Genomic DNA, 13,837 nt, shown 5'->3' on the forward strand with positions numbered 1-13,837 from the left:
GAGGGGAAGGTTTCAGAGTCGAGTCACGGAGGTGGTGGGGCTTCCAGTGAAGGTGATGATAGCGGACACGTGGCATCCACTCTTCCTGGCCCTTTCCCAAGTGGTGTTCGTATATTAAATCATTTAATCCTCACAACAGCCTGTGTGTGAGGCAGGTGTTAGTATCAACCCCGTCTTACAGAAGAGAAAACAACTGAACTTTCCTAGGGCATGGCCTAGACGCCTTCGATGTGAGGTCAGGAGGCCCGTGTGAAGAGCAGACGTCATCCAGGCAATTGCCTTGTCCTGTCAGTTACAATTCTACTATCTCCTTCCTAGTTCCTCCTCTTTGTTTCCTTTGTTGCGAACCCTAGAGTTCGTGTCTTTATGACTTTTCCTCTGGATCACATAAATAGTCTCCTAATGGATTAATACCTTTATTTTCTCTCCCGTTAATCTCCCCTAAGCTCTACACCCATCCTGTCACTCCTTTACCCAAAAGTTTCAATGTCTTCTCCCTCCTTAAAAGGATAAAATTCAAACTCCTTAGCCATATAGTTCAGGCTTTCCTTGAGCTGGTGTCTACATATCTTTACAGCCTTCTCCTTTACTGCTCTTCACACATCTGAAAACCAGATGTTTGAGAAAACAGAGGTGGGTAGTAGGCGGTAAAAGATTTTATTCAGAACTATTATAATAGGGGAAAAGAGGCCTCAGTGTGGAACTGGGCTCAGTTCTGAATACAGCACGGCCACATGGGGATTTATAGCTAAGGAGTAGGGCAGAGGTCAGTGGATAGAAAACTTCGTAAGGGGAAGCTTTAGGGGTAAGAGGGGTTTTGGCTAAACTGACTTAGCAGGGTTCTTGGTGAAGAAAGGCCAGGGTGGTCAGACATCACCCTGGGGTGACGGTGCAGGATGAGGTATCTGACTAGATACTGAGGGGGATCAGACGTGAAGGATGGGGAGCTCTTGCTAAACTGACTTAGCAGGGTTCTTGCTAGAACTGGATTTTACAAGCAAGTGCACAGAGGGGCCTAAGAAAAGGTTCGGGAGCCTGAGTAAGGTTTGCTCAAGCAAAGAATCTCTGTCACATCATATAGCAAGACGGTAACAAGGCCCCAAACACACCCTGCGTCCTGCCCGCGAGGTGGTTCACGCGCGGTGTTGCCATGCCCTGCTCCAGCCCCTTACCTGCGGCCGGTGAAAGTCAGAGCCCAGGAGGGCCTGTCTCAAGGCGGTCTTCGCCCTCCACTCAGTGCAGACACCAAACAATAGTATCCTGGGCGGACGGCTCTCGGGTCTCTGTGGTGGTCTCATCAGGGATGGGAGGCTTGCTGCTACCCCAGGCAAAAGCAGGTGATTCCACTGCTGAGCTTTCTGAGTGCTGGAAGTAAGTTGCGCGGCATGCCGCCTCCCTGTAAGCTTCTGCCTTCCACCGTTAGCTTTGCCTTCTCACCTGTGGAGTGGTTCCGAAGGGTATCCTCAGTCCTAGCAAAAGCAGTTTCGTTCCTGATGCCCCCGCCCACCCCGAGTCACGCCTGTCCGAGCTCCAACTGAAATAATTCTGAGAGGGGATGTTGTGTTAAGTTTCCAAGTAGAGGAAAAGCCTGGTTTTACCTGAACACTGCAGCTGACAGGAATGTGAGCCACGGGGTGGTGGCGGCGGAGAAGAACATCTTAACAAACTGTTCCTTTTTAATTAAAAGATCGTTTTTAAAAGCTCCCCGAAGACATTTCCCTTTTTTTGTTTCATTTTCATAAATTGTTTATAGAGCTTAAGTTTTCCACTTTAAAAAATAAAAAGAAAGCCCAGTCAGGTACATTTTTTATTTATTTTTTTACAACCTTGTCTTTATTTTTTAACATCTTTATTGGAGTGTAATTGCTTTACAATGGTGTGCTAATTTCTGCCTTACAACAAAGTGAAATCAGCTGCACATACACACACATCCCCAGGTACATTATTTTAAATATATCAATAATGAAGCACTGAAGATTTTTTAAATGAGTCCAAATTCCCATGGACCATTTTCTGCATACGCAGATAAACATGGTCGCCAGAGTGGTTTCTCCGCAATGACAGAGAACTCTTAGTACCTTCCTCCACAGCACAGTTTCCCTCGTGTATCCCCTCCTCTGCTTGCTGAGAGCATCAACTTCCCAGTCAGCCAAGCCCCAAACCCGGGCCTTGTTCTGGCTGCGCTGCCGCCCTCCATCTCCTCACCCTCCACGTCTCTCCCTATCCTGCCTGGCCCATTCCTGGGACTTCTGCATTGGCCTGGGCCGTCTCTGACTTGTTCCCAGACTTTGGCACCTGCCTTACAGTAGGTCTCTTCGCTCCCAAAGTCCCCTCCAACCATTTGTCCTGCTATGAGTGAGTCATCGCTCCTAAATGCTAACTGGCTGACAGCCCGTCCAAGCCTTCCAGGGGCCCCTTCTCAGCCCCCAGGTTGAAGTCCAAATTCTTCATCATGACACAGGGCTTTTCACTTCCTGGCCCTGCCTACTTCCCCGTCCCCACTCCTAGCACCCCTCTCACCCCAGCGCCCACCCTCCTGCCCTCCCGTACACACTATACTGGAGCGATGCACAACTACAGTGACGGCGGCGCAGACGCTATTTAATGCCCCGGTGCCTTTGCACATGCTAATGCCCTTCCCTGCCTCGTCCACCTAACAAACTCCTATTCATCTTTGAAAACCTCCTCGTATGTAAGCTTCACCTTGTCCATGGGGTCTTTCCAGGGCGTGGGGACGGCACCTTCCGCCGCCACCGAGTACATCGTTTCCTTGAGCTGCCTCTGCATCTTGACACACGTTCATTACTGTGCTCATCTCCCCCCCTCCTCCATCTTTTACTTGTTTGCTCGTACCTCTGACTCCCTCACTATGGTGGGGGGTTTTCCTACGTTTTCACACTTTTCTACCATAAGTAAGTATGGCGTTCATAATCAGAAAAAAATATACCAAGAAAAAGAGAAAAGTAGTAAGAAGGAACAGCCATGGAGCACTTACTATGTGTCAGGCATTGCTCTAAGCATTTTATCTGGTAACTCATTCAATCCTTGTAGCCATCCTGCGAGGTAGGTACTATTATTGCCCCCATTTTTCTTCCCTTTTCTACAGGAAAGAAGAAAAGAAGGAGAGGAGGGAGAGGAGTTCTCCAGGCACCAGAAATGGTGCAGTGAGACTCAGAGGCTTTGGAGCCCAAAGCCCGGGCTTGCCCTCCCTCCTCAGTCTCCCCAGACCTCCTCTCACTGATCCTTGAAGCCCTTCGCCAGCAGCTCAGCGAGTGCCATGGGGGACACAGAGGCGAACCGCCCACTGTTCTGCACTAAGGAGGCGGCAGCCTAATGGGAGCCAGAGTGAGACCCCAGGAGAGGCTGGTAACCATCATGACAGCTGCCCTTTACTGACCGCTCACCTACACGCCAGCATGGACCGTCTTCAGTACAGTCAGTATTATTGTCACACAGTCATACGTGCTGTTAGTCCTATTAACATCCGCCTTTTTACAGATGAGAAAACCAAGACACACAGTGCGGTGGAGCAGGGGTTCAAACCCAGGCAGTCTGGCTCCAGAGCTTGGGCTCTTAATTACACCACGGTACTCTCTCTTTACAAATGAAACAGGGGAATCGAAAGAAGCTAGCTTGTGTTCCCCATATGGGGAGGGGTGAGGCACATGGTGGTCACCAAAGGCTTCACTGAGGAAACGGCATTAAAGCTGAGTTGAGAACGTGGGTTGGTAAATACAGACCACCATTCCTCTTTTAGTCACCAGAGCGTGACCTCTCTTTCCCTCAAGACTCCAGCATACTCCCCGGGATACCGCCCCAGACTATCTCGACATTACAGTCACCGCCACTTTCATGCCCACGTACAGCAATTTCTGTGCTGCGTGTTGTTCTGTGCGGTATGATACGTAAGGCCGGGGGCAGGCAGGCATCGTCTAGACAAAACTGTCCAGAACCATGAAATACCACTGCCACCTCCCCCCACCCGCCCCCATCTGCCTCATCACAGTGTGGACGCCAGGTGACAAGTTCCAGTGAAAAGAAAGTTTATGTCGTCTCTTCTGCAGGAAGAAGCTGATGCACCATCAGAATCATAAAGAGTAGCAAGTGACAAAAAAGTTGCTTTTAAAGCTACTTATATTACCCGTCATGTACCCCAAATTAAACACAGAATTTCTTAGTAATACTTATCTGGTCTAATTACACCATGGAAACACCGAACCCCAGCAGCTGCACGATTCCCTGGGGTAGCCCCGCCCCATTTTCTTCATGTCTCACACCTGTTCGGGAACTGTCACTCTGCCCTGTCACAGATTTCCGTCACTGACTCCACGATCTGCCATTAAGGCTTCTCTGCACACCAGCCTCCCCAGGACCCACCAGCACCTTCTCTCAAGAGTGTGCCGCATACTCTCACCACCCTGCCTTTGCTGGTACTGTTCCGTTTGCACTGTCCTTCCCTCCTTTCCCTGGTTGCTAAAATCCTAGTATGCTCATATCAGGGGAAAAGCATTCCAAGCAGAAGGAACAGCAGCTGCAAAGCGCTCTTGAAGAGGACCGTGTTTGCCACGTTCCAGGAACAGCGAGGGGCATTGAGATCCAGAAAGGGTTGCACTCTGAAAGTCAGATCATCAGATGGGAGGGGGTTTTCTCACACAGAATTCTTGATCCTCAATCCAGTTGAAACGGATGGAAATTTCCCCTATGGTTATTACATGCAAGGGTAACTGCCGGCATGAATCTTTCCGTGTCTTTTCACATCTGACTCCCCAGTGCCTCTTCTACTAAGCAGCAGCCTGTGTGGGCAGCCATGGGTCTCCTCAGCATGAATCCTCCACTGCTCCACCAAGGCTGGCCCCTCGGCAAAGGCTCTGTATTTGTTTGCTTGAGTTTGTGTGTGTTTTTTAAAAACAACTTTATTGAGATATAATCCATACACCATATCGAGTGGTTTTTAGTATCCAAAGTTGTGTAACTAACCGTCACAATTTGAGAACATTTCATCACCCTAAAAAGAAACCCCATACCCTTTAGCAGTCACTCTCCACTTCCCTCCAGCTGCCCCAGCCCTAGACAACTGCCGGTCTACTTTCTGTCTCCATGGATTTGCCTATTGCGGACATTTCACATAACTGGACTCATAATCATATATGCGGCCTTTTCGTGTTTAGCTTCTTCTGCTTAGTACGATGGCGTCAAGTTTCATCTATGTATGTTGTAATGTGAATCTGCACTTCACCCTTTTGTGGCTAATATTCCATTGTATGCATATAAATTTTGTTTATTCTTTCATCCACTGATGGAAACATTTGGGTTTTTTCTTCTTTTTGGCTATTATGAATAATGTTGCTTTGAACATTTGTATACAAGTTTTTGTGTAAATGTTTTCATTTCTCTTGGGTATATATCTAGGGTAGCAATTTCTCAAACGTTCTATTTAAACTTTTGAGGAAATGCCAGGCTGCCTTCCAAAGTGGCTGTCCCATTTTACATTCTCACCAGCAGCATATAAGCTTCTGATTTCTCTGCATCCTCAATACCTGGCATTCTCTTTTTTATTACAGCCATCCTGGTGGGTATGGCGTGGCCTCACTGTGGTCTGACCCGCATTTCCCTCACGGCTATGTCGAGCACCTTTCCACGTACTTGTTGTCCGTTCTTGTGTCTTTTGTGGAGAAATGTCTATTTAGATCCTTTGCCTATCTTTTAATCGGTTGTCTCTTTTATTACTCAGCTGTAAAATATATTCAACATAAAAGTGCCTTATCACGTATATACATGATTTGCAAAAATGTTCTACCATTCTGTGGCTTGTCCTTTCACTTTCTTGGTGGTGTCCTTTAAAGTACTTTGATGATGTCCAGTTTCTCTTATTTTTCCTTTGCTTCTTTAAGCTTTTGTTATCTGTGTCAGGTGAGACAAGAGAGGTGGAAGCATCGCTGTTCGCACATCTGGGGGTAGGACTGCCGGATAAGATGCCAGTTACATCTGGATTTCAGATAAACACTGAATAATTTTTTTAGCACAAGAAGTATGTCCCAAACATACTGTTTACCTGGAATCTAAATGTGCTTTTATTTGCTAAATCTGGCAGCCCTAGCCAGGGGTCCAGTGTACGTGTGTATCTGTGTGTCTACACGTGTGTCCGTGTGTGACATATGGGGCAACACTCACAAGCATCTTCAGACCAAGCCAGCCTCGCAGCCCCCTGGGACAGTGTCCTGCCCAGCCCACCAGGGGTCCTCAGCCACTCTCTGGAGCCAGGCAGGAACTGGCCTCCTAACCACGGGAGGGATCACTGGGACCGAGCAGAGGTCAGGTATACCAGCTTCCCCCATCTGCGACCTGACGTCTCTGAAGGTCCCCAGCAGACCCGAGCACTGGCTGCCTACAGAAGAACCAGCTCAATAATGCGTCTCTTACTGGCTTTCCCTCCTCTCTCCTTGCTTCCTCTGGTCATCTCCCTAAGTAAACTATCTGCCCCCATGCCCTGGTCCTGGGCTGTGTTTTAGAGGAAATCCAAACTATGACAGCTGGTACTGGAAGTGCCCTAGAAATGGAGCCCTCAGGATGGGATTCTGGAGCAGGTCATTTGCTGGTGAGATGGTTAAAAAAAGGAGCCTGGTGATAAATGTAATGGTGGTAACCCCTGGCGTTCTACCCCATGGCAGTTACTACTGTTCCTACTAGTTCTGGCAAGAGATGAGGTACAGGTACCAGGGAAAGCATCGGCTTATGCAATAGCTCTATATAACCCAAGCATTACTGGGATAGTGGCAGTTATAAGGGCAGCAGAGTTTCTCTCTCAAGCTCTGACGGAAGAAAGTGATAGACGTGGGTCAGCCAACTATCGGTTCAGGGCCTGCTGTGACAGCCAGAAGTCCTCCACAGCCGCGTTGGAGGAGAACCGCACCGTCTGTACTGCGAGCAGGCTGGCCTGAAAATCAGGCGCAGGATTTAGCCGTCAGGGCGGCAGAACTGCAAAGGCGGCTAAATGAAAAGCCTCACCAAGTCACTGATGCCAAAATTCCAGGCCTTGTTCGGGAAAGACTGGGATCCTGATGTATGGGACACTCGGGTAGGTGTGCCTGGGTACCTGGAACCCTAAATCCCCAAACCCTCTGGCCTAACAAAAGCACCTCCCTTCCCCCTTGACACAGGAAAGGAGCCTCTTTTTGCCTGGAGACCACGCAAAAATCTCACCTGAGGCAGAAGCCTCTCAAGATAATGCTCATCCCTCCTCAAAATCTGTCCCCACCTTCCCCAACACACACAGACCGCGATACTGCGACTTGTAACAATATGCATTTAGTCATTCGGACGACCTGAGCAGGTCCAGAAGTCACAAGGCGTGTAAGCAAGAGGCTCGGAGCCCCACGCTTCCTGCCTTGGTTGAACTGAGGCCTCTCTCTCTGCTCACGCCTGTGAATTCACTCCCTTGGGACTTGGTGGAAGAAACAAGTAGGGTTTGTCTCTCACAGAGGGATCAGCTCAACATTTTGGTGCGTGAACCAAAAATGTGCTGGTTCACACGGCCTTGCTCAGGAGCGGCCCTAAAGGCCAGAGAGAGGGGAATCTGGTGGGCAGAGCTGTGAGCAGTCTATCTGGCACCAACTTTTCATGGAGGGAGAAGTGGCCTCCTGGGCTGTGACTTGTCTAGACGAGGGGTCTGCAAAGAGTAAGGCTGGAAGTCTGGAGACAAGGAGATCAGAGGAAGACTTCAGCTCGCAGATAGAACGATGGGAGCTGAAAGGAAGTGTGTGGACCCTTGCCCCACGTCAACACCCATCAGAAACTACCGCGGCACAGAGTGAGGAAGGTGAGGGGCGGGACAGATGGGGGGCCCAGTCCGCTCTCACCAGAGGAGGACGAGGGCTCAGCAGGCTCCTCACAGCCTTCAGCTGGAGCAGTTTCGGCGGGGGCTCTACAGACAGCCAGCTGCCACCTCATCACTAAATTCCCTGTGGGCCTCCGGGAGGGTTAATATACAAACAGGATGGCTCCCACGAAATGTCAAGTCTAAGGAGCTGGCAGGGACGTCCAGATCGTCAGCAGGCCACCGGAACAGTAAGAACCCTTCAGATCTCAAGCACTATTGATTCTTTTCCAGTAATGACCGCCCCCCACCCCCCACCCCCCGCCCGCCCTAATATATTTGGCTGCTGCATAGACTCATTACCTGTAGTTTAATCTGATCCCAGGATGGCATACGAGGCAGTTTCCAGCGAACAGAACTGGTACTAGACATGACACTTTCTTGCTGTCCCCAATCCTGGCATGGCAGGTTTGCGTGACCACTAGGGCTGCAGCAGCAGACAAAGAGATATTTCAGTGACTACTAATAAGAGGTGGAAAAAACTCACAATATGAAGATAAGCAAATGATAGGAGCAAAGAGTGAAGTTGTTGGGTTTCCAGGTAACAGGAGGACCAACTGGCCAAAAGCCATATCTTAAATCAAAGAGTCTGCAGTCAGAGGGAAAAGACAGGATGGATTTAAGGTAATTATACTGTGTATTATTGGCTTCTGGAATTTAGTAGGAAGCTTCTCAGGGAGTCAGATTTTCAGACTTTGGCAGAGACACGAGTATACGCGCCCAAAAAGCATGAGGCTGACAAAATGTTCCCAAATGCTGGAAAAACGTGTTCTGTACACAGGAAAAGCACGATGAAGACTGAGCTGCAGCTACCCTGCGCACCCTGCCGCAACTTCCTGACACACACACTCACAAGCACTGAAAGTTCTATTTACCCCAAATCCAAATTTTCCAAAAGCAAAACCAGTAGGAAGTTTCCTCTCTAGAATAGTGTTGAATAACTAACATACAATTTTTTAATAAAATAGTCCTGAGGCATCACAAGATGTTGTAAGTTTATTCTGAATTGGATTAAACTGTGTTCAACATGGCTCATTTCTTTATAAATCACAATTCTTGAATATATGTTAAAACAGTTAAACAGTTTTAATGTTTCCTCCTTAATTATACCGGATACACAGCAGTTTAACTATACAAAAGGCAATGTCCGCGTGGTTTATGGGACTCGAAGTGCGGTGAGGGGACCCTGCTGCAGCCAGCGGGCAGGTGAGGAACGCCCCCGTGTCCCCGCCTGAGCTCTCACTCTGTCCCCTCAACGTCGAATGAAACGAAATCTACCCCAGAGTTTACATTGCAATTACTGGGCTTTCTCCCTAGCATTCACATTCTAAAGTTAAAAAAACAAAAACCACCAAGAGAGCACACCTGACAGTTAAGGCCCTTCTCCCTCTGCAGTGTGGACTCTCTGATGTTTGGAAAGATTGGACTTACTGCAGAAGGTTTTCCCACAATTATTACACCAATAGGGCTTTTCCCCGGTATGGATTCTATGGTGTTTATTAAAATTGGAGCTGTGGTTGAAGGCTTTCCCACACTCCTTACATTTATACGGCTTCTCTCCAGTGTGGAGTCTCTGGTGAGAACTAAGACCTGCATGCTGACTAAAGCTCTTCCCACACTCGTTACACTGATACGGCTTCTCCCCGGTGTGTATTCGATAGTGTCGAATGAGGCTGCCTTTCCCGCTGAAGGCTTTGCCGCAATCTTTACACTGGTAAGGAGCCTCTTCAGTGTGCATTCGCTGATGTTTAAGGAGGTCCGAGCTCTGACCGAAGGCTTTTCCACACTTACAGTCATAGGGCCGGTCCACCAAGTGTGTTCTGTAGTGAAGGGTCAGGTTGGAGCTGTGGCTGAAAGCTTTCCCACATTTGGTGCACACATACGGTTTCTCCCCAGTGTGTGTTCTCCGGTGTTTAGTGAGATTTGAGCTATTACTAAAGGCTTTCCCACACTCGGCACATATGTAACGTCGCTCTGCTGGGGCAGGTTTAGTCATTACTTCTCTACCTTTTGAGGAACCTTTGTCTTGGAGAGGAATTTTTGTTCCTCTTCCCTTTTCCAGGTTAACCCACTGCCTTTCTAACCTGGCCTCACATTTGTTGGCAATAATCATGGGAATAGAATCCCTTCTGAATCCTTCTGCGTGAAATTCTTCAGAACTTTCCTGCTTATCTGTTGATTCCTCATTCTGGGTGTTCGACTTACGATCTGAAACAGTAAGTAGAATAAGGACATGTCAGTTGTTTCCTGTCCTGAGAAGAAACTGTTAAATGAGAAATAGAATCAGGTGACACTGATGGATTCTAAGGGGTAACCGAATATTGCTCTATGAAGTTACAGTATCACACTGATACAAATAAGTCATTATCAGATCTAGTCGACGATGCCAGACTTTCACGCAAGCCCCCTACCAGAAGCTATCATGGTATGAGAAGTACTTGGTGTTCTCTGCCAGGAGAACTTCGGGTATAGAGGGCAATGAGGCAAAACCAAGCACACTGAGACAGCAGCAAAGGAGCTGGGTGATGCTCAGGTAGAAAGAAACAAGAAAGAAAGATTGTGGAAGGGTCAAAGTTGATAAAGGAAAATAAAAAGGATAATTAAGGGAGAAGAGGCTAGTGGCAAACTCACAAAATCCTTATTCTCACAGAAGCTGAATATAAAAGCAATAAAAGAGAACGTTTGGTCCACTTATAATCATTCTAATTTGAATGACAGTACTTAACTCCCATGAGGGTTTAACTCTCATCATTTCACCTACATTGGCTATGTCTTATCATTCTCTTAGTTATAAAGTAACTGTCAAAATCAGACTGAAGCAGTTTAGCTTTTTTAGAGCACTTCATGAGGCAGTCACACCTCTTAAAAGGCCACCTAACCATCCACATACACAGAAAAGGGGAGTAAGAGAAATTCACACTGATAAATGGGCTCCCTTTGAGAAGTGTCATTCCTCTGCAAGTCCAGAAGCCTCAGTCAACGAGGTACTTTCCTCTAAGCCACCTTCTCCTCGTCCCTGTCTCTCTCTCTCCACCCACCATCTATCTCCCTCCTCTGCTACCAGCTGCTTCTAGGCTCACCCCCTCCTCACTGTCCACTGTTGACTGAAGCAGCAGCTAAAATCCCTCTCAGTCCCCATGATGAGCAGTCACTTGGCTATACGTACAGATTTCCCTTCAAGTTGCCATGAACTATGTGTGAGAAGTAAATAACTTAAGAAAAGTTATACACTTTAAATAGCTTAATGAGGCGTAAGTTGAAAAAGAAATTACCAGGACCATTTCTGCATAATCCCAAACTGATCACAGCAAGTTCACTAAGTCATTAACAAATGAACCAGCACCACCTCTTACTGCTTCATTCAAGCTGTCCTCATTTCCATGAACAGTCCCCTTACTAAACTCACTTCAACTCTCCCTTTACGAGCGTGTCATCTGTTCCCACGCCAGGACTGACTGAGACACACCTGAGGGAGAAGAGGAACTCATTCTGCCTCGCCAGCCAGACCAGCTGAGTCAGCCTAGGGGGCCACCTCACAACCAGGAGTTAGGACGAGTGTTTCTTCAACCACAAAGGCCTGGCACCGAGTGGGGGCCTGACAGATGGTCCTACCTTGAATCTTTCTCAGCTCTGGAGTGAAGTCCTCCTCTTCACCAGTCTCTTGGATGTAGAGGGGCCCCCAGGACTCGTATTTGTAACCGGTCTCCACAGACCGTGGCTGCGGGCTGCTCGGGGATTCCTCCACTGCCCCTGAGGATGCCATCTTCTCCCACCACTGTTTCTGTTCACTGGGAGGCGGTGAGGCCTAGAGACAATGAGGAACGGCTGGGTCTGTGCACAGCTCACTTTAAGAACCAGAACAAAAGAAAATCTCAGGGCAGCTATGTAGAACCTCTAGGAAAGAGAAAAGCATCCATCCCATTCAACTCCCAAGGGCAATTCCCTAATTCCAGGCAGGATCGCAGAAGAAAAACAGGAGAAACATGGTCTAACTCAGCGGAAGGTCCATTCAGTTATTCTCAGGGTGTGAGCAAACCCGCTCCTGCCTGGCTGCTACGCTTCCAATCTCACAGAGCAAAAGGTCTCCCCGGCCTACCTGCTGTGCTGGCTCATCCAGCTCTTGCTCCAGATCTTCCAGGAGAGTGACGGCCTCTTCAGCGCTCTCCGGGCAGTGCTCCTGCACCCAGGCCTGGAGCTCCCGGGGCAGGATGGTCAGGAACTGCTCCAGCACCAGCAGCTCCAGGATCTGCTCCTTGGTGTGAATCTCAGGCCTCAGCCACTCACAGCAGAGCACCCGGAGCTGGCTGAGGGCCTCCCGAGGGCCAGGGGTGTCATGGTACCCAAACTGCCTGAAGCGCTGGCGGAACATCTCCAGGCTGGGAAGGCGCTTCCCTTTCTCCTCCTCCTCCTCGACCTTCACAATCACAGGCCCCTGCTCCTGTGGAGTTCTAGGGCCCAGAACTGTGGCCATGCCCAGTACCTTGGTCATCATATAGGTACTCCAGAAACAGTGTCACTAAAATGGGGCTCTGTGTAGGAGGAGTACTGGTTCCTTTGGGTTTCTGGTTCTTTAGGGCTACAGGTTAAACCTATGAAAATATGGTTACCATAAAATTACCAAAAGAAAAAGTATGTATGCTTTTTGGCCTTTATAGCCACACCTTTAGCACAGGAAATTGTGGAAATTATGGCCATCATAAAACCACCATATGACAATGACTGTCAAATATCCTTCTGGAGCCAGCGCAGGCTACCCTGTTCTGATCTGACTCTGCCTCCTCTCTGAAAAAGTGCACCGTGGCTCAACCCCACTCCTGCATATATGTCTGAAGACAACGAAAACACTAATTCAAAACCACACCTGCACCCCAATGTTCACAGCAGCATTATTTACAATTACCAAGATATGGAAGCTACCTAAGTGTCCATCAACAGATAAACAGATAAAGAAGATGTGGGGTGCATACGTATATACGCACACACACACACAAAATGGTAGACTAGTCAGCCACAAAAAAGAGTGAAATTTTGCCATCTGCAACAACATGGACGGACTTGGAGGATATTATGTTTAGTGAAAAGTCAGACAGAGAAAGACAAATACTGTATATTATTCACTTATATGCAAAGTCTAAAAAATAAAAAAAACTAGTGAATATAATAAAAAAGAAACAGACTCACAGATACCGAGAACAAACCACTGGTTACCAGTAGGGTGAGAGAAGCAGGGAGGGGCGATATAGGGCTGGAAATTAAGAGGTACAACCCACTATGTATAAAAGAAATAAGCTACAAGGATATACTGTACAGCAGAGGGAATATAGCCAATATTTTATAATAATTATAAAGGGAGTATAATCGTTAAAAATTGTGAATCACTATGCTGTACACTTGTAACTTATATAACATTGTACATCAAATATACCTCGATTTGAAAAAAAAAAGCACTGTGGCGTAAGCTTAAAACTCAATTTAAATTAACTTTGCTCCAAAAACTGTTTCAGAATCTTACAACTCCTGAGATCTCAACAGGCCATCTACCGGCCAAATGAAGTCTGTCTAAAGCTACAACTTTTAGCTTCAGCATTAAAAATTTACTAGTCAAATGACAGGGCTAGAACCAGGAATCATGTTAGAAGCCTGGAATTAACTAGCATATTGTTAAATGATTGAGCATAGTGATGTAATCTGAGCTTCACTCGACCCATTTTAAGCAGGGCATACTCTTGCTTTAAAATGCCATTTATGTTTAGCTTTCACAGAAAGACAAATGGAATGACAAGAGATTAGACTAAATGTAACCTATGTTCTTTCAGAGGCATTTCTTTTGATGAGACACTGCTGAGAGGAAACTGAAGAAAAATTAAACCACAATAGACAATACAAACAAAAGATGTTTAAGAGTATTTTTTCTTTTAAATTTTAAATATCTATATATATGTCAGCTGATACATTAGAATAAGG

The 13,837-nt window shown here is 47.3% G+C and overlaps 1 protein-coding gene across 1 annotated transcript; it reads right to left on the bottom strand.

Annotated features, from left to right (window-relative positions):
• Positions 1–8,853: 8,853 nt before the first annotated feature.
• Positions 8,854–12,934, bottom strand: ZSCAN21 (zinc finger and SCAN domain containing 21). The gene is made up of 3 exons (XM_028500160.2): positions 11,970–12,934; positions 11,486–11,678; positions 8,854–10,081 (listed from the first exon to the last, which is right to left on the bottom strand). Exons 1-3 carry the CDS (start codon positions 12,363–12,365, stop codon positions 9,246–9,248), a joined length of 1,425 nt encoding a protein of 474 aa, XP_028355961.1. The 5' UTR covers positions 12,366–12,934; the 3' UTR covers positions 8,854–9,245.
• Between the last annotated feature and the right edge of the window lie 903 nt (positions 12,935–13,837).

This window comes from Physeter macrocephalus, chromosome 14 (genome assembly GCF_002837175.3).
Source record: "Physeter macrocephalus isolate SW-GA chromosome 14, ASM283717v5, whole genome shotgun sequence".
NCBI classification, from domain to species: domain Eukaryota; kingdom Metazoa; phylum Chordata; class Mammalia; order Artiodactyla; family Physeteridae; genus Physeter; species Physeter macrocephalus.